This window comes from Anas platyrhynchos, chromosome 9 (genome assembly GCF_047663525.1).
Source record: "Anas platyrhynchos isolate ZD024472 breed Pekin duck chromosome 9, IASCAAS_PekinDuck_T2T, whole genome shotgun sequence".
Classification (NCBI taxonomy): domain Eukaryota; kingdom Metazoa; phylum Chordata; class Aves; order Anseriformes; family Anatidae; genus Anas; species Anas platyrhynchos.
In genome coordinates this window covers 10,064,723-10,091,078 of record NC_092595.1, presented here as the reverse complement: position 1 = coordinate 10,091,078, position 26,356 = coordinate 10,064,723, and the positions used below count along the sequence as shown (strand labels likewise).

The following is a 26,356-nucleotide window of genomic DNA, read 5'->3' as shown; positions in this document are numbered from 1 at the left end:
ATTCAGACTGTTGGTCATTAAGGCATCACATTACTTTTTCTTTAGGAGTTCCAAATTCCTCATTGTTATACACTTAGCTGTTATTGTTCTATCCTTAAGTGGTTTCAGGTTTTCAGATAAGTTTTGGAATAAAGCTGGAGGCATCATGACCTAGTCAACATAGCAGAACGCGTTTGCAGCGTCTGTGCTGGATTTGTGTTGGACGGTCCCATCACTTCTTGCTTATAATTAATTAGAGTCACTAGAGTGTGGTCTTGCCAGCTACTCTGTCTCACAAAGCTCCTTCCACTGTAAGGAGCTATCACCTACAGAACTGCGGAGGGAAGAGACTAGGACTCCTTTGCTCATCCTCACCATTAAGTTCACTGTGTAGGCAAGATAAGCGAGGTGTGGTTTTTTTTTTTGTCTATTTCTAAAGATTGTTTTCAGCCATTAAAAGTTTTTTTTTCCTTTTTTTTTGTTTGTTTTTTTTTCCTCTTTGCCAACAGAAATGATTAGGCCTTTATAGTTTACCTGGGTTTTCAGTATTCTGGATTTGGCCTTGTCCCAGTGACACCATTGATGTCAGGCCCATAAATCCCTAAATAAATTAATTTTGGCGGATCAGTATCTCTATATAGATTAGCAGCTAAGGAAATCATTAGGTAGAAAGCTCCTTTTTTGTTGTACTGATACGCAGCCTTAAATTTCTACCGCTTAGGGGATGTTTAGATGTTTGTTACGTTGTTTGGGAAGACTGGATGCTTGAGTTCAGTCAGCTGTGCTGGCACAACTCAGGACAAGCCAAATTTGGGAGCAGGTTCTGAGAGCAGAAGATGTTAAAACCATAAGTGCTTCTAGGAGGAGTGTGTTTTTAGTCATCCCTTAGCTGTGTAATGAAGTTTTTAAAGGCAATTAGGAGGTGATGCTTCAATTTTTTATTTACTGATAATTTCTGTCCTTGAAGTAAATCATGCACAGATAAACTTAAGAACTCCTTTTTAGGAAGGTAAGAAACCATTTTTGCTTTCTGGCTGTGAACAGGCATTCTGTAGTCCCGTTGACATTAAAGACCTGCCACCCAGTGCACAGTTGACATGGTCTAAGATTGTAGCATCATGCTCTGAGATGTGTACCTGGGATTTATGGTGGATTTTGTAGTTTCTGCTACAGCACAGTGGTAGTTTTAGGGTAGACTTAGAAGGAGGCCTGTACCAGTGCTGTACCCAAAATGATGTATTGCCCAAGGAAGTTAAAGAGTACGCCTTGGGTTATATCCTTGGTGGCATTACTTGTCTGTAAACTTAATAATGTTCCCAGTGCATTGTACTTGGTGCACAGCTTTTATTGCCTGAAAAGCAGTGTTGTATAATATAAAGGCTTGAGGTCTCAGGCTTTGAGCTTAGAGCAAAAGCAGTGTGTATCACTTACTAATGTGTGCTGTTACTGTACAAACATCAGCTTCCTGCTTTGTCTCCTGTGGTTAAAGGCCCGTCCTTTCATACTGAAAGAAATCCATATCAGAAGGACAAATCCCCAAACTAGTCTTTCTTCCAGAACTGGCTGTGAGACTTGAGGCAAGACCAAAGGACTTTCCCAGTGTAATCACCCCTGTGAAATCTTACTCAGTGAGGGTGTCTGGTGTTGGCTGTTGCCCTGTGCTCTCCTGCAAGCTGGCTTGGATCTCGTTCTGCAGAGCAGCTTTATGCCTCTTGCCAGCTCTGAGACCTCGTGGGTCAGCCTGTGAGCCTGATCTGCTGTCCATTAACAGGATGCATCTGGTGCACGTAGGGGGGGAATAGAGGCAGCAGCACGGCATTACAGATGGGAGGTGTTTCTAACGCTTCTGTAAGGCCCTATTGTATCATAAGGCTTTTATTTTTCCTAGCTGCAATTCAATGTAATCCCCATCTTTGATCGTTGTCATTTGACGTGTGGGTGATAAGGAATCTGAGAAAATTGTCAGAGCAAAAGGTCTGCCTCTAAGAACAGGAGGTCAGAGCACCAGTTCTGACAAGTTGAGGAAGCATTCATCTGAAGATTTAATCAGGTTCCTGACTTCCTAATGTTTGTTTGGGCAGGAAATTGATGTGGGTAATGGTGGGTAAATTTGAAATGAATAGTTCTAAATACAGTTACTTAATATAGTCCCTTATATTTGTAAAACACTTAATAAATTGTTTTACTTTTTTTTTCATTCTTCTAAAGCTGATTTGTCCAGTGGGTGAGAAACATGGGTTGTAGTCTTTTGTTGCATGCAGCTGCGTCTGTTTAATATACATCATGATGCCTAAAGGATTCTGGCTCTTTACTGGCTTGGATTTGATCCTCTGAAGTGTTGTACCTTCAGTCCCCATCCAACGTAGCTCTTAAGCATGGGCTCATTCTTAAATCCATGAATAGCTTTTCCGATTCATATATGATGCACACCTTCCTGGAATTTCTTGAATTAGGGCTTCTGTAATAAGATTCTCTAAATTTTGGATTAAAGGAAGAACAGGAAGCTCTTCTTCACGTGTGCAGTCTCCATCAATAGCCAAGATGCGTCCTTAACCACTGGAAAATGGTTCTGTGACTAGAAAGCTGTATAGTTAATTGCATATATTGTTCCTCTGTCATGGAATAGAATAAATACCCATTACGTTTTTGCTGCTATTCAGTCTGATTATATTTACCTGTCACTCCAATTAGTTGAATTAATCTCCCTTGCAAGATTTAGATGTCTTTTGGCACAGCTCTTTTGAAGCTGGGCTGGGAAGTTCTGTTACACATTGGACAAAAGCACCAGTTCTTTGAAGTTAGCCTGTGACTCGCAAACTAAACAGGGTAGATTTTTTTTTTTAATTTGTTGGAAAAGCCATGAAGACTAGCATGTTTTTTGTTTTGTCTCCCCATAGTATGCACTTTTTTCCTCAAAAACTTTATACTGCAAACATGAACATGCCACCAAGTTGTAATAGCTAATGGCAGCCATTCTGTTTCTTATTTGTGATAAAGTTTTCAGCATCATCAGTCCACACGAAACCTAGGAGACATGGAAAACAGAAGTCACTTTTTATTATTCTGAGCCATTCAGAGTGGATTCACCAAACATTAAGTGGATGTACACTCTTTCACTTCAAAATACTACATGCTGGTTGCTGTGAATGTAACTAAGCTTTTCTTAGCATGAAGTATATATTTCTTCTCCATCCTTGTCCATGCGATGCTTCTTGTATGTTATATGATAAAGAAGAAACAATCTTACCTTCTTGTGTAAACAAGGATAAGTCCCTTTTTTCTGCTGTCACAGTATGTGATGCCTTTTTCACATATATCTGCTACCTGCCGCAATTTGGGCATCTTCTTTGTATGAACTGTTACATTCCTCATCACTAAAGGTAAGGCATTGACATCAGTAGGGGTTTCCACAAACTTTTCCTGTTACTGTCCTCAAATCCTTGAATGTCATCCTTGTCTTGATGCCTATGGGCATTCTCATTGGCTTAGGTCGTTAGTGTGTTGAAATCCATCTCATCATGCCAGAGGTTATCTCCTGGTTTCTTTTTGCTCATTTGTTGTTTCTCTCAATGTTGCCTACTGTGTTAAATTGCCTCAGCCAGGAACTGCGTGTGTGTTTACATGTGTATAGTGCTGGTAGAGTTAAAATACTCATTCGCTTCAGGGAATTCAACTGCTCTTTCTAGATATTAACCTGTTCTAGGTTAAATCAGTTAAAGATAGTAGTCTAGGTAAAGAGAATATGGACATATTACTAAACTACTCAAACCATGAACAGTCTTTGATTTTTTACTTCAGTAGTTAAATCATAGGTTTCCTTCTAGAGACTTTTCCTTAATGTAGCCTTGGAACCCTTTGGGATGAGGAATAGGTAATGTTGCTGAAACACCTCAGGTTGTTTCATATACTGGTGAGAAATATGCTGGTGAGAAATTTGAGCCAAGTATGGAGAAAATCCACAGCTGCTTTCTCGGAAGCTGAGGTCTTCTGATTGATACCATGTTCATTGGTACCTGTCTCTTTGGCTGCTTCAATGCAGAGAACAGCAATTCATGGATCCACGTAAATGTGTCAGTGCTTGGTACACAGCTATTCTAACAGACAGTTGCAATGGAATAATGTGCAAGCTAGGTATGTTACAAGAGAAACACGCTGATTTCAGTCCTAAAACGTAAAGTATGTGGAATGGGAGAAGATGCTTATACTTTTCTTTTCAAAGCTAACGGTCTGTTAATACTTAGCTAATTTTAATTTGTTGTTTTCTTAGAACTGTGCATTTCTCTGTGATTTATTTCTGTTAACTTGTGTTTTTTTTTTTAATCTTCTTTATTTTAATGTGTGCCTGTTTGCCCATAAAGGGATATTACTCTATGAGCCCTTGTGATGACGGATATGTAAGTGTCTATATCTTTATATCCTTTCACATTGCCTGCTGCAGTCTGTCACAGTTTGTCTCTCTTCGTTTCACAATGTATAACAATTTTCTATGCATTTTAACTTGTCATTACATTAACCGTATGGTTCATACAGAGCCAAAAACATGTGCAAGGCTTGGAATTTATGCATGGAGAACAGACTAGAAGTTCTAAGTAACCTTATGGCTTTTAATACACGTAACACAGCATGTCAACAAAAGCGCAGCTTTGTCTACAACTTCTCACATGAAACACAGCTTCTTTAAAAAGAAGAAAAACTATTGTTTCTTCCATGTGAAAGTCAGTGACTATAACCTGAAGTCTTCAGTGTGCCAACACCATCTGGTCCCACAGCACCTTTGAGTAAGCAGATAGATATCAGTGCTTAAGACAATGCAATAAATTGAACCATGCTTGTTAGAGGTGCATCTTATTTTTTGGTTTGTATTTTGAATTTGTAAAGTGAAACTTTGTAGTAGATATTATCAAATTGTTTCATGCAATTAAAATGGCCCTCTTCCGTTGAAAACTGAAAAGCAAAACAATATTTTGTGTACTGCCTGTGACTTCTGTAACCCAGATGGAAGTCTGTATTCTGGCAATATCACAAGTACACCATAAGTATCTCATTTTGCCCGTAGTCAGTGCATTCTTTGTAAAGAGAGGAAATGAGTCTACTTCTGAGTAACTCAGTTTGTAATCAAATCATAAAAGTGATTGACACCAATTCTGAAAAATGTCAGTCAGTATTCTACTTGAAAATCATCCATATTTGTTTTTTTTTTTTCTGCTTTGTTAGGGTAGAACAAGATTTCACTTTTCAAGGAAAATTGTACATTTTCCTCAAATGTATTCCTCACCTGGAACTGTAGTAGCCTGGGTGGACAACCAGCTTCCTACTTAAAACAACATTTTATTTTGAGAAATAATCACTGAATGCAATGGATTATTCCTGATGTGCTTCTTTTTGTCTTGACATAGAGAATGTTACTCACGTTCACCTGTGTGATCACAGGTACCAGAAGACCACCTCTATCGAGCAACCTGTTCCTGCTGATGATGTGAACGGTCATACTGGCCAGCTTTTGCTTGGTGTTTAGCATTCTGTTCCCTTTCATAATGGTGTCTTTTGAGATTGAGAAAAGCTGTTTACAGATGTGAAATTATCTTTGCTAAAGAAAAGTTTTGCCCGTATGCAGGGAGTCTTAGTACATTCTGCATTGTATAAATTATATGCAACTATCTTACAACGCAGAATTATTTATAATTTTTAAAGCTATCTGGCTAATTCTGGGATATTTCTCCAATACATAGATTGGTTTCCTCTAGCATATCTGCATTGTTTATATGTAGTATTTTCTTTTATCTGTCATCTATTGTTATTACGCTATCACGTAGTATCACAGGGTGACTTTTTTTTTTTTTAATACACTTCAGGTCTGTTACAGAAACTGTTTTATATGCCAACTAGGAAGTTTTCATAACAGCATATGTCTAGTATAAGTAAGATTAAAAAAATAATAATTAAAAGCATTTGCAGATCTTCTTATGAAATAAATTTGCGTGGTCCCAGTAGAGACTTGCCAGGTTACACAAGCTCAAAACCTAAAATGCACCAAGCTGCACGTAGCAGTCTTCTTGTCACTAGTGTGTAACGGATGAGCTGAACATACACATTTGTGATTTCTAATCACACGCACAAATTAGCTAAAACTTTGGCTTTACTCCTCATGTGTTCATCACATATCTTGGAGTATTAATTCTGAATTTGCATTGCATTTACACTGAATTTTATAGCTCATTTTCATAATGGTAACTGAGGTCAGAATCTGGCTTTCAGCTTCATCCTTCAGCATATTATGAATATATACATCAAATTGTAAAGTGGAGATGATTTGAGTACAGGACTACAGGATTTGATAAAATCAGTTGTGTTTTTGGCTTCCAGATGAAATGCATCTGTTTTCTTTTATAAATATTGATATTTTTTTCCCTTTGAACTTCTTTATTTTATTCCATGCTGTTCATATTCAAGCCTTTCTTCTTTCAAAAACGAAGGGCTGCCATCTGTGGCTAATCTGCACTGTGACAAAATTACTTAATATGGCACCTGGTTTGGCTTTGGTAAGAAACAATACAAGCATAAGTCATACCCCATGATCCTACCAGAATGAGCTATGCTTGGGCTGTTTTCTTGTGTTTGTTTCTCTTCTTTCCTTAAGACACCTGTTTTCTGCATGTGCTTTAATTATGGAAAAATGGTTCTGTCCTGCGGTTCTGCATGGAAAACATTTTGTTTGAGATTAAGTCTGTTAATGTTGGGAGTCAGGTATTGCAGATAAGTCATGTATACTGTGTGTTCTTCATAATCATTCATTGACTGGTACTGTACAAAATACTTATGCAGAAGCTTGAATTAGTGTTTAACCTATTCCGGGAAAGGTAAGACCAAGGAAAGGACATGGGAGGAAATGTTAAGGTTAAAATACCTCCCGAAAGCAAATCTTTTTCATCTGAGAAATTGATGGTAAAGAGGAGTTGACTAGGAAGGGCATTGTCTGGAGAATAATGTCGGGTGCAGAGTGAGAAAGATACCTTTGGCAGTGCTGCTGACTGAGTCTCACTCTGTGGCTCTGGATTCATCACCTGGAGATGAAGACTGTAACGGTTCTACTAGCCTCGTAAGAATATTGTTATTTACTGCAGAGTGCTTTTAGGGCTATGAATGCAAAGTGCTGATGGTTTAACTTTATCTCCTACAACTATTTAAAATTAGTTGTTTTCAGTTTGTTTCCTGCATCCAAGTACTCTCCTCCCTGCGTTCCCCTTGCTTTCTCCCGTCTCTCCCCTCTCCAACACAGTGTGGCTGGAAGTTTTGCGCTGCTGCCACAGAAATGACAAAATGAGGGTTCAGCACTTGGATTTAAGAACACCAAGAAGAGAATAAACAATCTGTGAGGATTTAAAAAATTTAAAAAAAAAAGGCCAAAATGGACCCTGTTCTGCCCACTTTCATTATAAAAACTAGTCCAAACTGTCACTTAAGACTTGAAAATTAAACTTTTCCTCATTTAAATGTATCCCTTTGTCCCTAAAAATAGTTTTAGAAGACTAAATGTTTTTATATGTACCCGCAACAAGCAATTTTGCTTTTAAAAGCATGTGGCTAAAGTTTACAAATAACTTAAACAAAAATTTTTGATTTAAGTTTTGTAACAGGGCAGGATTTTGTTCCTGAGCATCTCTTGGTTTTGCTTTCCATAGCAGGAATATGTTGAGGGAGGAAGGCTGGTTAAGCTGAAACTCCTGTCAGAAGTAAAATGTGTGAAAGCTTGGCCTTGGAGCTACTGTGTACAGAGATAACGGTGAAGAAAATGTCTTTTTTTCCACTGACCAGAATATATGGCTTAATTGCACTAACGGTGCTCCTGATTTAATGAAACCTAAGAGCTGCTTTGTAGAACCCAGCTGTGTTTGCGGTTTTTCCTTTTATTAAAGCTAATGCCCAAGTCAAGAACAAGAGCTTAGCAGAGATTTTTGGGGTTAGGTTATGTAAAGATGTTTAACTGGGTAAATATCCTGAGACTGGGAAATGTCAGATAGCACCAAAGAGGAGAAACAGAAGTGAACAAGCAAACAAATGTTATCTTGTGAACTGTGCAAGGAGGTGCTGAGGCTGAAGAGTTGTTTGCTTTGGTGGGCTGCCTGGAAGGAGCTGTGTAGTACACATTGCCCCACATGGGAAATTGGAAGGGTAAAGGCACTTTGTGAGGGGCAGAAGAGCACTCTGCTTAAGGAATAGGAGTATTAAAGCAAGTTAAAATGAAATGTTAGAATGGTTCTGCATTTCTTCCTATTAATTAGAGAAGATCATGGGACTCTCAGGGGCAGAAAGTGAGGAGGAGCAGAAAGTAGCATGTATGTAGCATGTTATGAAAGTAGGTATGTCTTTCCTCTTAAAAAAATAATAGGATAAGAAGATGAAAAGATGAGAGTCTGTGGCTACAGGCAGCCTGGATGTTAAATAGAATGATCAGTGTTTGTTGGTAACTGTATTTAGATCACTTGTTTGAAAACTAGACATGGAAAATGCAGAGGAAGAAAGGAGATCTCTGCCTGTGATGTGGTTGCACTCTTTCTTATCAGTGGTGCTGCCCGTGGTCAGGCAGGCTCCAAAAGGCAGGTGCAGGGAAGGACAAACCAGCCCTGAGAATCTCTCTGCTTTGCCTTGTTGAACCTGACGTAATATAAACCATATCCAAGTTGCTTTCCCAGGAGCACCGAAAGCTTAAGAGAGCTGCCCTCATTCTGCGTGGGTGAACCTGGGTCTGAGCAGGAAAGCGAGTGCTGGACCAGAAGGCTGGCCATCGAGGTCGTCCTGCCCTCGGAGCTTGAGTATAGGGTCAGCATCGTTATCCAGGGCCTTTTCGTGTGTGGTAACTGCAAAGTCAAACCTTTATAAAGGCTGTGCTGCTCTCTAGCTGCCACCTTAACACTAATTTGAGAATTAATAGGACGTTGTCCTGCTTGTTCTGATTGATTTTAAAAACCCTAATGTTTTTCCAATTGAATTGTCTTTAGTTTGAAATTTATAGAACTTTCCCGATCTTACACTTACCAGAAAGGTTTATTTGTGTAGATGAGGGATACGTGTTTCATTACCGGTTGTGGATCCTTTATTTGGATTTTGGTTGGAGCACATTTTTCTTTTTATGGCGGCAAAGAACTAGTGGGTAAAAGACTTTGCAGAGAAGCAGAGGGCTTTTATATTCATCTATTTCCTCTTAGTAACCTGCTCTGTCTCTTTTCTCATTGCTGTTCTTTGTGTCACGTTTTCATCTTCAAGGCCTCAAGGTCATTTCTTTTGCTTTAGGGTGCTACGGCCACTTTCTTCCACGTTTCCTTTAGTGGAGGAGGGTGCTAAGGAAGCGAGAAAGTGATTTGTGACTTCATTGCACACTCAGGTGCAAGCTTGTAGTTTTTGAAGTGGAAAACAATTTTGTTTAAACAAAAGTAAACTTTTAATATTTATTTTATAATAATAATAATACAAATAAGTGAGGGGAAGACAGTTGAAGTGTTTGTGATACTTTGACAGACTTCTCCACTGTGTAAAATAAACTAATATGTGAGAAGTGCTGTCAAGACAAGTTAATTTTGAAGTGCATGACCTGTTAATTAGCTATTGTGTGCAGGTCATTCATTAAACATAAACTTAAACATAATATAAAATGCTTTCTGATGCACATGTAAGCTTATTTCACATCTGAGAGAGCAGTTCCTTGTATTACAAAGGATACCCATGAGGTTTGTGAAATCTAGCACGTTCAAGAATATGTCAGCTGGTTTAATTTAATATTCTCTATGGTATTGCATGCCTTTTGTCTACTAAATCCCTCAGTTTTAAACCTGACAATAGACATGGATTATATAGCTCCCCTTGAAAGAGGCCAGGTTAGAAGAGGAGACTGGTTTTAAAGACCTAAGTGGTAATGAGAGATTTTTGACAAAGTAAGTAGTGAGGTCAATACAAAAGAAGACACAGAATATTCTGTGAATGTGGCATGTGGTTGACATCAGAATGCATGATATGAAGCGCTTCCGTGCCAGAACTGCTGCTTCTTGGCTCACCTACAGTTAGCTCTAGCTAAAAAATACTTATTAAACCAGACAACTTCTATACCGTGTTGACATTTTGACTTGTGCAACAATGGTGCCTTCCTATGCCCTGTGTCACACTGCAGCAGAGAGCAAATATCCAGGCTTAAATTGAACTTACCCTAGGCAGAATCCCTGAGAAATGGCATGCTGTTCCACATCCCTTTTGTCTGTACTAGAATGGATAGTATTTTCTTTACATAACTATATAGTTGTTTATTTAGGTGTATATTAATATCAGCAGGCAGTCCAATAATGTTAGTGTTAACAAGAGTGAATTGTAGCAAACTTGGATGCTGAAATACATGGTAGATCTCCACTGGAAAAGAATTACAGCTTTAAGGTAATACCATTTTTAAAGACAATAAATGTCTTTAACAAGGTCTTCATCTTTCTTAGTCGGCTTCAGATAGTGTTTTCTTCTACCTCCCCCCCTTTATTTTTAAATGCTCTCAGTGTAGGTAATACTTGGAGTATGAAAGTAAAGATAACATAACTAGATCATAACACAAGATGTTTTAACTTTTGAACTACTCTGAGGGAAAATAAATGAAGTCCTTTCCTTTTCTTTTAATCTGTGTTTCTAATCTGAAATGTAGGTTTTATAGGAAAAGAACTGCAGAACTTGAGTGAGATAATTCACTATGAACCTCATTAATAGCACTCCTGATATGATATTTGGATTCAACTGTTGTGATTTCTTTTTTTTTTTTTTCCTGATCCAGGCTTCCACAATGTTAAGAGCATCAATAGCACCTGTGTAAGTATTTATTGAGGAGCTACAATTATATCTGTAAAGAGTAGGAGGAGGGGTTATTAAATTGAAGTGCGCTACCTGTGGTCTGCAAATGAGAATCAGCCTGTGTGCTTCCTCTGATCTCAGTGAACATTGCATGCAAATGTCCTCTGATCAGTATTCCTCTGCTGGGCAGGTTCAATAACATCCTAATTTCAGCAGGATGTTGCTAATCCAATAAATCTGCCACTCCACACCTGCAAGTTGGCTGCTTTATTTTCTTTGCTGTTTCCGCACAGTACGGACCTATTGTTGTAGTTGGTTTGCTTCCCCCAAATCCAGGAAAAGGGGGAACGGGTAAAATGTTTTTTTGTGTGCTTCAAAATCAATTCTTTTGTGCTTAATTTAATAATTTTTTTGCTTATAAATAGAATAGATATGGTGTGTCTGAGGAGGTTTTTAGTTGTTTTGAAACACTTTTGATCCTTCCATTGTTTACAAGATAATTAAAGGGTCAACTATATATAGCATTAAAAATTGTTTTGAAAAGTAGCAGAATAGGAACAGAGGAGTAAAAATTTTTTTAGTGGAATTTATTTAAATAATAAAATTAAAGCATTGAAAGCAATGTTACTATTTTTGTTTTTACTAATTTTATTTCTATTGCAGTATTAAGACTCAAAATAGCAGGATAGTATTGGCACATGGAATGTGATCCTGTATTAAATCTTATGTGGACCAGCATGGTCCAGCCGGCAGCCTGTAAAAACCCATTCAGCTTTGCCTTGGAGGAGACTTTGCTGTGTTTGTGAGGGCTTAGAGGTGTAGTTGGAGCTGCAGGTTGTTACTGTGTCTGTTCATAACCATGTGCTGAGAGCCACAAGCTGCTGTCCTTCACCCCTTGTGGGCCACAGAGGGCAAAGACATCATTGAACTGATGGCTCTTCTGTGCTGCTAAAAAACTCAGGTAAAATTTTCATAGTTTAGCATCTCCAAATTGGGATGACAAATGAGCTGAAAATATAATAGAATATTAAAAAAGAATAAGTCCAGGTTTTAAAAACTTGTTTTAAGCCTGTTATTTTAACATGGTCATAAAAATAGCAAAGGTGTAAAAATGGGGAAGCCCTTCTCCTGCAGCAAACTTCCTCTTTTGGCTCTTGTCACCTCAGTAACATCAGCTGCACTGAATAAGGAGACGGTTTTGATGAATGTCAAAATTCAGTGAGATTCCCTTTTGCATTGTAGAAAGATGCAGGATGTGCCGTTGTTGCCCTCTTTGGACTATGAGAAGCTGAAAAAAGATTTGATTACAGGGAGTGATCGTCTCAAAGCCTTCCTACTGCAAGCTCTGCGCTGGGTAAGTGGGATAGCCTCTGTACAAATCAGTAGGTCACTTCTGGAGGGGTCCAATCTTGTGGGCAAGCTGATTGAACTCTTCAACAGAACAGCATTATAGGCGCCTTCTGTCTTTGTCAGTGAAGCTCGCTGATGCTCTTGAAATGATGAAAAAAGCCCAGGCAGTAGGTGTGTATTTGTAGCAGTGTCCTCCCTTTCTGAGGAAAGCCAGATAGAAATTCCTGAAGTCTCCAGTGGAAGTTACTTCTGATGTGTTTTTGAGAAAATTGTTAGTCCTGGCAGCTCCTTTTTCCATGTTTTGCTCTGTTTCAGATTTATATAAATGCTACTGTATCAAAGAAATACATGAATTTAACCATCAGTTTTCCTTCATAGTCAAGGTATGCTACAGGCGCCTGCAGTTTTAGTTAACTCAGATCATGTAACAGTATTTTGGGGAAAATTAAAGGTGACAACAGGAAGTTTCATTTTCCTGCTGAAAAGGAAGCTGACACTTTCAAAGTGGCACGTGAAAAGTGATAATAGTGAAATTCTGGTCAAGCTTCAATGTCCATTTTTCACATTAAAAAAAAAAAAAAGGCAAAAAAAAACTGTTAGGTCTGACTGGTGGTTCCTCTAGCCCAGTATTCTGAGATCTTTTAGAAAAGCACCACATCTGTAGCTATTAGAGAGGCTTGTTAGCTTTATGGGAAGTCATGCTGTATCTCTCTTGTATGGACAGTGATGATAGCTTATGAGTAACAGCTCTGTGATGGATCGCTTAGCTGACATCAGGTCGGTTCATTTCATCTCATTCCCTTAGATCACTGAGGTTGAATTCCTTTCCTCTGTGAGAAGAGGATTAATTTTCAACTATGGGGTATCTGCACCTTTTAAATCTTCAGTGGTCATCAATTCACATTACCATTCATTTATTTGACTGGATTATTTATTTATGTTTTTGTATTGTGTTGTTTTGTTTTTTTTAGCGCTTGACAACATCATATCCTGGAGAACAAAGAGATACTGTCCTGCAGGCCTACATCAATAATGACCTCCTAGATTGCCACAGCAACTGTCAGGTCAGCTGGAATGGCTTTTCTCCAGCTTGTGTGCGATATTGCTGATTTGTTTCTATAAAGTGCTGATCAGAAAATATTATTGCTCTCTGGAGTGTGGGGGGGAAGCACTAGTACTGCCAAATTGTGTGATACGTTTAACTCCTTCGCCCCAGTCTTTAGACGTAATTGGCAAAGCTCAGCGTTACAGGAGTTCTTGATTTAGATCATCTCAGCAAGTGCATACAGTCCTCGTAGACAAGGGCAAGTTTGTCACCTCTCCTGGTTTTTGATGTCTGAGTTGAGCAGAAGCCTACTGAGCCCCTCACTTAGCAGTCAGCTCTTGTTTACGAGATGCTGCGTCTCTTTTTGAGTCAGTATGTGTTGTTAGATAATACACTCATTTTCACTGCTCTAGGATAAGAGCAGAATTAGCACTTCAGTCTTAATACCTGCATGGAATGTCTGATTATGCACATGTTCAACAGTATTTTAGTGAGTTTAGAATGGATTGTTACCTTTCTTTAGAAGAGGGATTATCAGGCATGTTGATTTATTCACTGATGATCTAGTACTGTTGCTAACAAAAGGGAAATATTTTTTTTCATTTGTAATGGTTAATTTTATGCGTGGTTGAGTTCCCCAGTTGTTAGAAGCTGTGGACCTGCCTGCTGCATTGTCATTGCAACAGTAACTTGTGCTATTAGAAAAGTTAAAGGATTAATAAATCAATGATCGCTTTTTTTTCTCCCTGAGAATTTCTGTAAGAGGAAAGTTATGCAAAGGTAACGCCAAAAGTAAAACAGATTAAAAATAGTTTGCAATGTGTTGTTCTTTGCAAGTTACTGAGCTGCTTTCCCACACTCCTAGTTGTCAAACAACAGCATTCCTATTCGGATGACATTAATATTTAGCCAGTGACCAAGAAAACCTGTTAATTTAAGTTCACAAACAAAATGCGCTAATTTTAGTTTTCCTCTTTGCCAGTGCTGCTTAATTATAATTCTTATTCTACACCGTGGAGTTTAATAGCATTATAGCAGACAGAGCTGAGTGGCTGTGATCTGCTTATTTTCTGTCTCTCCCTTAGCCACACCCCCACGCCAAAATTTAAAAAAGGAAGTGGAAAATTCTAAATCACAGTGACAATTTTTAAGACATCAGTATGCAGTCTATGCTTGTTTGCTCTGAAAATTTACTGAAGCTTTTAAAATGTTACAGAAGACTAGGTTTGTTTTTTTCCCTCTTTGGTGAGCTATTACTAACATTTGTTTTCTTTTTCAGAGAAATGTCCTTAAATTATTACAGTCTAAGAGTGAGGTAGTCAGACAGTACATGGCAAGGCTCATCAATGCTTTTGCTTCATTGGCAGAAGGTAAGAGATCCATGGCGAGGGGAGGAGGGTTGGAAATCATTTTCATATAATGCTGGCTCATAGTGCACTTTACAAAGTGCATGTCACTCCGTGTGGGAATTTAGAGTCTTATTGGCATACTTTTTCTGGGGCTTCACTGTCTTTTGTTGCATAGATTCAAAAGAGTTTTTCAGTGTCTGGAAAGTTCTCATTTTGACACTGTGTTTGCATCATTTCTGTTGTTTTTGCTGATTTGTGGTCTGTGCAGGAGCCTAGACAGTTGATGTCTTTAGGTAGGCTTCAGTCTCTTTATGAAGGTAAAAAAAAAATATATATATATTGAGGGGCTGGAGGGGAAATTCCCCACTAGTTAAAGTGCCTATTGGCAAACCTGCTCCCAGACTGTATATCTCTGCCTGTCCCAAGTTAGCCATCAGGTCTGGTGTTTCTTCAGAAGCTAACTATTGCTAGGACCTGAAATCCCTCTGAAAGTCACTAACTTTCCTGAACTCTTTTGGCATCTCAGTTCTTTTCATAGAGTATATAAAACTGTAATATTCAGAAAGCATGTTCTGAAAGAATAGTGGATTCTGTGTGGTACAAGCAGAGGTACTAACTAGGCAGGTAGGGACCTCTAATACGCCAAGTGGGTGGATTTGGTCTGCTAGACAACTCATTTGTTCGGGTTTGTTTGGGTTTTGGCACATTGTGACTCCTCAGGAAAAAACTAAGGTCAATCCAACTTACTCTTTCAAGGAGAAAAAACTTTTCTGTCATAAGTTGATATCTCAGCATCTTTTCTTTCATCACTCTTTGCACCAGGTCGTCTCTACCTTTCTCAGAACCCACTGTTGCTGCGACTGCTGGAGGAGAGACTGAAAGCTGAGGACAAGGATTCCCTTACATGGGAGAATGTTCTGGGGGCTTTGCAGAAATTCAGCCTCAGGTGATGAAAGCACAGCACTCAGTGGTGACAGCAGGGGAGGAAATGCAGGCTAAGTTAAGCTCTGTTCAAGGAGGAAAGAAGAGTGCTTGATTTTCCCATAACAATCATCAGACCCGCTGATGACCGATGAAAGCAGTGTCATTTATAATGGAGGAGAATTCAGTTTTGCTGACTGAATTAACCTGATTTCCTACCAGCTGTCATGACTCGAGTAAACGTAAATCTCCTACCACAGCTCTGTGCACTTCTCTATGTATTCTTTAACTGAACAACTAAAGTGAAAGTCTTAATGTAGAAAGTTCTGAAAGTCCCACACGGGAGAAAAAAAAAAAGCTGTTTTACATTCCCATGCATAATGTTTTCATTATCCTTTCTGCAAACATTTTTCAGGGATTTCATTCTCATGCTGTTGATCCTCTTTCCTGGAGCTATCTATACATGGGCTATTCTGTTTTTTTCCTTTTGAATTACTGACTCAAATGAAATTTCATGCAAATGCAATGAAGTGCATTATATTGCTCTCATTTTAAAAGTAACTATGATCTAGGACCTCTGTTTTCACAGTATTTGGGAGGAATATTCAGGTCTGAATAGCTAACTAAATGTAAGGAGATATATTTATCTATCTCTTCTAAACTAAGACTGCAAGTTGTGTTATTTTGTTTGTTTGTTGTTGTTGTTTGTTTGGGCTTGTTGAAGAATAAGTGCTGCTCTTGAATTTGCCTCATTTAGATTTTCAGTAGATAAAGTATGTGGAAATGTACATAAGATTCTGCACTGCTTCCTTACATAATACCTTACATATATTTGAGAAGAAATCTTCGTACCCTACTGCTTGAAATCCTAAACCAGTCTTAGACAAAATGATTTTTCCGTTTAAGCAGTGTTTGATAGAACAGTTGAGTTTGAATTTTGGGGTCAGGAGCATTTTTGTGAAATAAGCTACTGCAGTTTTTGTTTTCAATCTGAAAAATAACAGTTCATTTTATAGAAGGTTAACGCCAGATACTTGACATGAGGGACTTTTAATATAGGGTCAGATGCTCCCTTGTTTTGCCTCAGTCCTTGGCACAGGGCTACCCTACGATCCAGGACCGAGGAAGTGTGTGTGAGTTTTCAAGGGTAATCTAAATCCCAGATACTAAAACCAAGGAAATAACTGTTTGATCTTTGGAGTTTAGACTTACTGGATGTAAGAAATAAAGTAATTAACAGATTATGTTTTTCAGTAAGACATTTTCCACCACTTCTAAGAGAAAAACAAAATTCTACATGGGGTGTGTATGTTTGGTGTTGTTAAGTGAGGAAGTTCTGTGGTAGGAGTCAATCACTATTGACCACCTGGCACTCGTCAGATACAACTACAGTTTGAGGAAAAAATTTACACAATATAACAATCCCTAGAGAAAGTGCAAACAGATCTATGCAAAGATTGCATCTGCCTAATCAGCAGTACAAAAATACTGTAGTGCTTTGTCAAGCAGTAATTGTTTTATGGGTCTGTTATGTGTAGCTGTTTTTTTGTTTGCTTTTTTCTTATTTTAAACCAATTTGAAGTCAATGGAAAATGCAATATTAGGTGGTATTAGCCTTAGAGAACAATGAAACTTACCCCAGCAATTTGCAGGTGTACAGCCAACAGTATTTCAGTCTTTTAACCCTACAGGAATCTGCATCTACTTACCAGGCTTTGTTAATTCAGTAGTTTGATTCTGCAAAATGAGTAGTTTATTTTTTTTGTTGGCAAGCTAGCATGTGGCAGGTAGATGCAGTAGGTTTTTAATGTACTCGTATTAGATATAAATGTATTCAAAAGGTGTTTACCTTGTGGTTTGCTTTTTTTGTGTGTATTGTTGTTTTTAATCCTAGGCGTGCACTGCAGTCAGCAATGATCAAAGATGGGCTCATTTTCTGGCTGGTTGATGTTCTGACAGATACAGATAGCCTGTCTGATTACACACTGGAGTATGCTGTTGCCTTGCTCATGAATCTGTGTCTGAGGAGTGCAGGTATCTTACTTCTGAATTACAATTTTCTTCCAAGTGGATAGGGAAGATCCTGAAACCTTTTACTGTTATCCCTGGATTCTTTGAAGTAACTATATTTAGTAGCTGAGACTCAACCAACTAGTGACATTTGAGTGTCATAACCAGTATTTAATGAGCATATCTCTTTCCCAAGAATCCCAGACTCCAGAGGTTAGCTTGACCAAAATCCCAAGAACTAAGGAAGCAGTTAATCAATGAAACCCTCCAAGATCTGATTTTTTTTCAGATCAACATGTGAGGACTACGATTCCTACATTCCAGGTCCACTTTTAGAAGGACACTTACTATTTATGAGATCTGTTTATGTAAAAGAAAGTCAGAACTGACTTAATCACTAATGGCAAGGAGCTTAACCTTCACCATGTGAAATGAAATACTTGTGTGCTATACTTTACAGTGTAGAGATGTCCCCTGAGAAAATAAGGTTCCTGTCTTAAAAGACTTCAAAGAACCTTAGAGTAAGTTTCGTTTTAAAAAGGAAAGTAAGGCAAGGAAGAGAGCTTGGCATAAGAAAAAATATGCCTTTGTTTAACTTCGTTAAATCCCTTTGTGTTGCATCCTGTCCAAGATTGTGATTGTATAAAACTGGAATAACTCCACTAATTTCAGCTCAGTTATGAGCAGCGTTTGGCAGGAACAGTATTGCTCTGTGTAAATTCGTTGTATTTAGTACTGATTCTAAGAAATAATTAAGACACTTTCTCTGATCTGCTGTTTTTTTGGTGTTGTTTTTTTTTCAAGCATATTTGTTTTCTCCCTTTGCAGGGAAGAAAATGTGTGCAAGGATTGCAAACCATGTGCTCAAAATTCTCTCTGATCTTCTTGGCCATGAAAATCATGAGGTACTTGTACAGCAACTTAGGGTTAAGAAAAAGGTAAAAAGGAAAATTAAAGATGAAAAAGGCAAGAAAGGAAGAAACAGAAATAAATACATAAATTGGCTTTGTTTCCCTTGTTAGACTTTCAAGTAATTAAGTACCTCGAAACTTTCCTAAAATTCGCAATTCTGTGAACTTGATTTCATTGGACACAGATCTTTCTAGATGTAATTATGTCTTCCTTTAACACATGTTGATAGCCAGAAGTGAAAGTCTTGTAGGTGCCCAGCTATCGTGTAATACACATGCATTCTTGACTGCTGTTTCTGATACTGTTTAAATGTTATCTCAAGACCGAGAGGAGTTGGTCTGACTACTTCATGAGCTGAGGTGCAAGCCATTATGTAAAACATTGGTACAAAAAAACAAATCTGCTGCTAATTTAAAGAATGTTACAAGGAAGCAGTACACCTGTGACATTCAAGCCCAAATATGTTTTTGTCTGCCACTTTGTTTCACCTGCCTCTTTACTGCCTTGTGGTTCAAGCTTCTTTTCTGTCTCCAGACACACTTGTGCCATAGATGTTATATTAAACAACCTCAGAGGAAAGTGTTAAAGGTGATAGTTTATCTCTGCCTAATGTTTTCAAGACATCACTCTGATAAAATTTGTCTTTTATGTAAAGCATTGATTCAGCTCTCTCTGGATTCAGCTCTCTCTGCAGAGGAGTACGTCTTTTAACCATTTGGTAGAACTGAAGGGAGGAGAAAACGCAGACAAATATTTTTATGAAATTGAAATCGCAGAGAGGGAGAGTTTACTGGGATACTCTAGATCAATTCCTTGATGATTTTGCAAGGTGGTTTGGGACATCCAGTAAAAACAAAATACAAACTCTGGGATCTCATGTTTATATCTAATAATTGGATCGATCATCAAGAAGGTTTTTTTTGTTTATCACTTAAACTGGAAACAGTGAATGTTTCAATGAACTATTAGCTCCAGGTTTTATGAATTAATCAGAGGGCGTAGATCAGTTCTTTACTGGCACTGTTTTAATTAAGATGAATTTTGTCATACCTTTATTGAACTCTTTCAGTATTTGTGTTTTTATGAATGAAAAAGTTAATATGATACATAGTAGTACAAAATAGCATCTCAGTTCCTAGACTGAAATATTTAGAAAACTCTGTGATACAGTTGAAGTCTGTGCCTTAGAAGGACCTTGAAATTTCCGTTAAAGGATGGATTCTTAGGGCTTTATACCAGTGCAACTGATAGAAGTTTTGTTATTGCAGTCAAAGGTACAAGGCAGCTCTCTTGGGTGCCAAGAGAACTTTCTGAGAAGCTGTGGAGTCCTTGTGTAAATACTAATCCCTTGTCTTTCCTTGTTTCCTCTGCTCACTGCCTAGCTCACTTGTTCATTTTTCCAAAATACAGTCAGAGGATGACTGGACGTCTTAGTGCTCCAACAGTAACTAGCCAACACAACGGGTCACATAAGTGCTGCTAAAAGTAGTTTGACATACCTGGTGGTTTTCACTAATCATATTACCAAGTTTTTTTGCTTCTGCTGAGGGACAGTAAATAGGCAGCTGAGTGGGAGGATCTTTTACGTTTCTACAGCTTTTATCATCCTGCTTAAGGCTACAGTGCTTGAAACCTGTCTGTGTTTATGCTGACATGGTTTTGTCCCAGTTGTTTGTCCTTTCCTGTTTTTTGTAGTGCCACTAGTGCCAGTCAGAAACTAACCTAATTTTTCTGCTTTTCTCCTTTCTCTCTCTCTCTCTTTTTTTTTTTTTTTTTTTTTTTCTTTTTGGCCGTGGGCTAGGTCAGTTTGCAAGAACACATTTTCAAAAAAGGGGTGGGGAATATCAACACACAGCAGTACTGGTTTAGCTCAATCATGTCACAGTGTACTTGCATCCCCCCAGAAAATCACCGCTTACCAAGTGGGAATTTTTGCAAGTGTGTAGGCTACCCTGATTAAACTCTATGAACATAGTTGGTTCTGTTCCTTCACTCTTAAATTTTGGTTATAGTCTACTTGGCTGAATGTCAGAGTTTTTCTTAGTGGTCTGACTACTGGCAAGTATTTCTTCCTCTTAGATACAACCATATGTGAATGGAGCACTGTATAGCATTCTCGCCATCCCTTCTGTCCGAGAAGAAGCCAGAGCAATGGTAAGAAGTTCTGCTTTGCTTAGCACAGAGATCACTTCATGTGCTGAAGATGACGTGTGTGGGTATCTGTTGAGTGGCATGCAGCAGGTTTGTCCTAGGGATAGCATTTTGAGAAGGGAATCCGCAGGAGGCCCTCCACCTTTGATATACAAACAGGTATAAATGTACGTCTTGAACATTTTTGCCATGTTTGCTAGCCTTTTCCTAAAGGTGAAGCCCCAGCAGCATAAAGGATCCTTCTTAGTTTATAAATGAAAGATGTTATTTTAGAACAGTTGTCCATGTAGCATTTCATAGATTGGATGTGGCTCAGAAGATGCTTTCATCTGACCTGCTATTTATGGCCTTCCCTGAGTTAAGTAATTCTGCTCAAGTGAGCTAAGGGGATAAGTGTTCTTCTTGCTGCTTTTTTTTTTTTTTCCTGTCTGGTCTAGACATGGTTAGCTGGGGAGGGCAGGAGGAAGGTTTTCACAGAACTAGGAACTGATTCAGGTGAAAGCTAGTCTAATGGTAACAAAAGTATTTTGACTTGGGGTTGATGAAGCTATTCCAGGGACAGCGGTGTATCTTTGTATCTTAAGGACTAACCTAGAAAGTTTTACAGACATAATTGTTGTCAGATGTTTTACCTAACAGAACACAAAAGATTGAATGTCATCTTAAATGATTAAAGGCACAACATCAAGCCTATAAGGGACTGCAAAGAAAGAAACTGAGTTTAGAGAAGGTCAAAGATGGTCCTGACTTTTGCTTTCCTTCTCTAAATCTTTCACAGTTATCTCTGTGAAGGCAAATTTGCCATTTTCTCTTGACACCTGTGTTGACAACTGAGTTGAGAAGGCAGAAGCAGCAGATCTATTAAAATTTGCTGCTCATCATGGGTACTTTAATATCTAAATCTAGAAGCAATGCACACATCCCATTTCTTTTGGCTTTGGGAAGTGTATGGACAAAAAGGAATGTTTATTGCTGGACACGGTGGTTTGTTTCACACTGCCAATATTCTTCCCAACAAAACAGTGGTATTTCAGCTGACAGTGCTCTGTCAATGTGGTCACATGAAACACTAACCTAGCAGTGTTTTTCACTCCATCCAGGGAATGGAAGAAATTCTGCGCTGCTTTATCAAGGAAGGAAGTGCAGAGATGATCCGGCAGATTGAATTTATTATCAAGCAGCTCAATTCAGGTCAGAGGAACAAATGCAGCTATCTGAGCTGTACATCTTTCATAAAAGTCAGAAGAAGTCTCATTTTTTTAATTTGGCATTGAAACTCTTGTAGAACTACAGTAATGTGATGGGCTCAGAGAGGGTGAATACTTAATGTCAGGATTTGATACGTTTTAAAATTGATTTTTGTGTTACATTTATAAAGAAGAAAGAAAAGGCTGTGTAGTTCCCAATCCTGAAGTTTTGGGACTGTAAACAGAATGCCTTTGTCTGTTGTTTTTTTTAATGCCGGTGCCCTCACAGTAACAAGAGACCAGTGTCAACTGCAAAAAATAAGCAGGTGATACAAATTGTAAGGCAGGATTTAGTGACTATGTCAGTCTCTGCTCATCTCTCATTCTGTAGAGGAGCATAGCTCTGTTATCTGCAATTGTTATTGCAGATACACTGCTGACCTTGGGGGATTTTGTTGTGTGTTGTTTTTTTTTAAATTCGTATTGATCTTCTGTATTCTGCTATATTGCACAAAAGTTAAAAAAATATTTTTACTTGTGGACAGTATAATAATGAAGTGCTTGTAGAGAGAAGTGGAATATTTTTATTAAAAGTTAGTTGAAAAATAGACAAACTTGCAAGCACACACTCTCATTCAAGTCTCCTCAGTAAATACACTGAGGCATCATAGTAGGATTTATGAGAAAAGAACCATTCCTAAGTGTTTCTGTTTCTGCCTTTTTTTTTTCTTGGATATGAATTGGCTTCAGTGATTTCTAGCATGCTTTATAGGAGCAAATAATTCCAGTAGTTGTCCTGAGAAGAATGGTGTGTCTATAAGAGAAGCAAGCTAAATCTGAATGTTCCAAAAGAAGGGCAATAACTAGAGATTCTTTTAGGTTAGACGTGTTCTTATAGAGTTTCATTTTGCTTCTTTCTAGAAGAGCCATTAAATGACAGTGCAGTGTCTGATGATGAAGAGGAAGAAGAGGATGAGGAAGTAAGTATAAAGGCCCTCTGGAACCTTTTAGAAAAATCCTTAGTCCTGTAGACAAAAAGTATTTGTGTCAACAAACTAGACCTTGTTTATTCCATGGAAGTGTTCTTTTTTTTTCTTTTTACCTTTGGTTGATTTTGTTGTTGTTAGTTTTATTTAATTACCGTGGTAATATTAACAAGAAAATTGTATCTGTTTACATTACCTTTAGTCCATCTGAAGTCCTATACTTTTATTTTGACAAGTCACCTCCTTTGTGATAAATAAAGGATTATAGCTGGAAATAAGTAAAGAGATGAGCACAAGTAGAAATCTTGCTTTCAAACAGACTTATTTCAGCAATTAAATATAAAGGAAGTGAATGATCCAGTATATCACCAGAATAGCTTTTAAAATATTGTTATTTTTTTCGTAAGGTTTCATTATCTGTTTAATGTGTGACTTCATTTTGCTGTTTAGAAACTTTTAAATATATTTCGTAAATAGTTTATGATGAAGGAAAACAGTAATTCCGAATTTGAAAATAACTGCCATAAAAAGAGAAGAAGAAGAAAAAAATAAGATAGCAAGAATCAGAAACAGCACAATCATGTAAACTGGTTAGCTGTGTATTTCCAGCACTGTTAACAAAATTTTTTATACTGATGATTTCACTTCAGCATTTTTTAAGAAGCTGTTTGTGTAGGATTCCAGGTGTAGACAGCACATAGTGTCATTAGTTTATTTGCCATGATCCCATGGCAGGGAAGTCAGACTAGATGGTCTGAAACGGTCCCTTTAAACCCAAATGTTCCTGTGATTCTGTGATTTAAATTAACCATCAAAGCAAGGTGTAAACAATGTTTAAGAAATTTTCAACACAGTCTTCACTGGTGATGTTACAAAGAATAAGGTGCATAAAACTCAGTAAGCCTGTTGTGTGTGTGTTTGCTAGCTTGTTGCATGGTAATGCTTAGGAAGAGTGGTGATGCTGCTGAACCCAGAACGTGCCCTGTGGCTGCAGGTTGACTGAGCGTATTTTCAAGTGAACTTTGAACCTGTTACATTGTGAAAACAGAAAAATATGCAAACATCCCATTTGTAAAAGGTGCGGTTTACTTGTAGCCATGTAGTGTGTCACGTTGCAGGATCCAGCCTTTGCTTGGTAATGTCCAGAAAAAAATTTGTATTTGCATTCTTTACCTGTTTTGTGTTGTGGCACAATAAGTTGTGAGAAGCGTAGACCAGATTATCCCTTGTGCCTTTCCCTAGTTTTACAGCCATGTGGAAATTCTAACTTTACAGCTGTATGGAAGCTTTCATTTACAGTCATCTCTTTTTTCTTCTAAAGGGGTTCAGCAAACTTTTATTTTTTTTCTAGTAGGATTGGATTATTGTAATTGCATCATCTCCTGCAGTTCTGAAGTGTGTTTTCAGTAATCTTCTCTTCCCATGACTCCAGACCAAAACCAGTGCTCTATATGCAAGGTGGTCTTTCCAGGGATTAACACCTTTTAACTGGTTAACACCTTTTAACTGGTGTTCCAAGGCTTTCGGTGTCTCAGATGTATTGTGAGTATTCAAAGTTGAGATATTTTTCCCCTGAACGCCAGTATCCTTATTTTGAAGGTTACTGTGATCTGTTATGAAATCACAGAGATTGGGACACCATTCATGAAAGGTGTGGCTTTAAATTGTGTGATGGTGTCTCATACTTTTATTGTGGTTTTTACTTTTATTTTTTCCTGCTGATGATTTCTCCTATTCAGTCATGTCCTCCAGATCAGTTACTGCTGCTCACAATCCCAGCGAAGGCTCTAAGTCAAACCAATTGTATGTGAAATGTGTAACAGGCTTCTGTCAGTCCTTATTTTACTCAAATATAACAATAAGCTCTTGAGACAGAGAAGTGTCTGGTTTCAGTTTTACAATAGCTTTGAGATTATATTAAAAAGAAAAGGAAAAACTCTTAATTCAGGCAGTTTTACAACTACTTCTATAATAATGATGTGGCGAGTCCTACATTGTAACTGCTTCTGGCACTGTAATTCTGTTCTGTTCCATGTAGGGCTGGTCTGTCGGTCTTTCAGAAAGCAGAATATACAAACTGTGGCAACAAAAGGCTATACAAAACTCATAATGTTGTTACTTTCTTAACTAAGCAAAGCTCTGTTGACTCTCTGCCTCGGTGCTTGAGGCCCTTTTGTATTTTGGAAATGCTGTGAGTTATTGTTCTGTGATAACATCTGGTGCTGTGATCTGGCAGCACAAAGTTTTGAAAGACTTTGTCGGAAGCCTTGCCTTGACATAATGCTTAAAAGCTACTACAGACAATATATTTCCCTATATGTCTATTTAGTGACAATATGGACGTGCATTCAGACTGCCTGCTGATATCATCATTTGTTGCTGATTTACTCGGCACTGATTTACACCTTCACAGCTTAAGAAATAACAAAGTGAGTCTTTTATGCAGACTCTTAAGTTGCAGTTTCTACCCAAGCTTTTCTTGTTTCCAAAAACATGTGAAGAGTCCCCATGCTGTTACCATTACCTTTCTTGTTGTTTTTTTCCTTTTTTTTTTTCCTTTTGCCTGCGATTAATTTAGAGTTGTTGAATTCTCTTCTGGCTTTGAACAGACCTTGTGGTACTGACTTTCTCCTAAACACTGCCGCCAAGATGTGGTTGAGCTTGTTGGAGGATGAGCCTGAGATTTCTAAGAGAACGTCACACACTGGGAAATGTAAGATTCTGCAGTGTGTGACATTAGAGCATATATGAAAAATTTCTGCGTAGTGTTACTCAGAAGAAAAATGGCTTTAAGGTTTGTCTGCCGAGCTTTACGTTGATTTATGTAGAGCTCAGGATGCACTGTTTTCCAGAGTATATGCCCACTTCGTTAGATGAGCTGTCTGGCGTGTGATGAGAGCCACAGTTACAATGCATAATTTCTGGTGCTTAATATTCTTTTGACTGTTCTGTTAAATACTAACGTATTTTATATTTAATATTTAATCTTTATATTTGCTTTTTTATTTGACTTGGACCTTCTTAAAAAGCTGCCTGTAAAAGTAAATATGTGATATCATAGCTCTAGCTCAGAAGTTTACTTACAAGCTCGAGATACGTTAGATAACTGTACAGTGACCATTTATCAAACACCCCGTGATGTCACCATCACTCAGCACCTGGCAATAAAATTAGTAAACTCCAGTGTGAAAATAGACTTCAGACAAAGGGTACGTCAAAGGAAGAAGCTTAATCACGAGGCTTCGAGCCATTGCATTAAAGGTTTGCTGCCAACAGTGGTGAATGGGGCACCAGTTGTGGTGTTGCAGTGGTGGAAGGATGACGGTGCATATGGCAAAGCTTTCCTTCTGTGCAAGGAGGAGCTAGAGGAGGGAAGCGTTCAGGATCAGTTACCTGCTATGGTAAATAATGTTAGAGAGCAAGGTTGGCAGGGAGAGGTACTTCCCAAGAGCCAGAAACTGCTGTTCTCCGCATGGCAGAATGCCTCAACCAGCATATTGGGTGAGGTGGAACCTGGGGAAGCTGAGGAGATCTGTGAAGAAAAGCTAAATACATCATGCATGCATGGTAGCTGGATGCAAATCTCCACCAGACTATTTATAAAGCTCATCTTTGCTAAAGCATGTACAGTATATTGTGGAGTTTAGTCTG

General features: G+C 38.2%; 1 protein-coding gene across 6 annotated transcripts in view; it reads left to right on the top strand.

Moving 5' to 3' along the window:
• The window catches only part of ARMC9 (armadillo repeat containing 9), a 64,326-nt gene that overhangs the window by 18,098 nt on the left and 19,872 nt on the right, over positions 1-26,356 (top strand). For 4 of the 6 annotated variants that reach the window (XM_027464109.3, XM_072042696.1, XM_072042697.1 and 1 more), the window contains 11 exons: positions 4,338-4,373; positions 10,778-10,812; positions 12,037-12,148; positions 13,116-13,208; positions 14,469-14,559; positions 15,361-15,484; positions 17,354-17,493; positions 18,298-18,374; positions 20,461-20,535; positions 21,633-21,723; positions 22,641-22,699. In XM_027464109.3, coding sequence (XP_027319910.1) covers positions 4,338-4,373; positions 10,778-10,812; positions 12,037-12,148; positions 13,116-13,208; positions 14,469-14,559; positions 15,361-15,484; positions 17,354-17,493; positions 18,298-18,374; positions 20,461-20,535; positions 21,633-21,723; positions 22,641-22,699 — 933 coding nt within the window. The remainder of the gene's footprint in view (positions 1-4,337; positions 4,374-10,777; positions 10,813-12,036; positions 12,149-13,115; positions 13,209-14,468; positions 14,560-15,360; positions 15,485-17,353; positions 17,494-18,297; positions 18,375-20,460; positions 20,536-21,632; positions 21,724-22,640; positions 22,700-26,356) is intronic. The other 2 variants (XM_027464110.3, XM_072042698.1) reach the window with 1 other exon arrangement.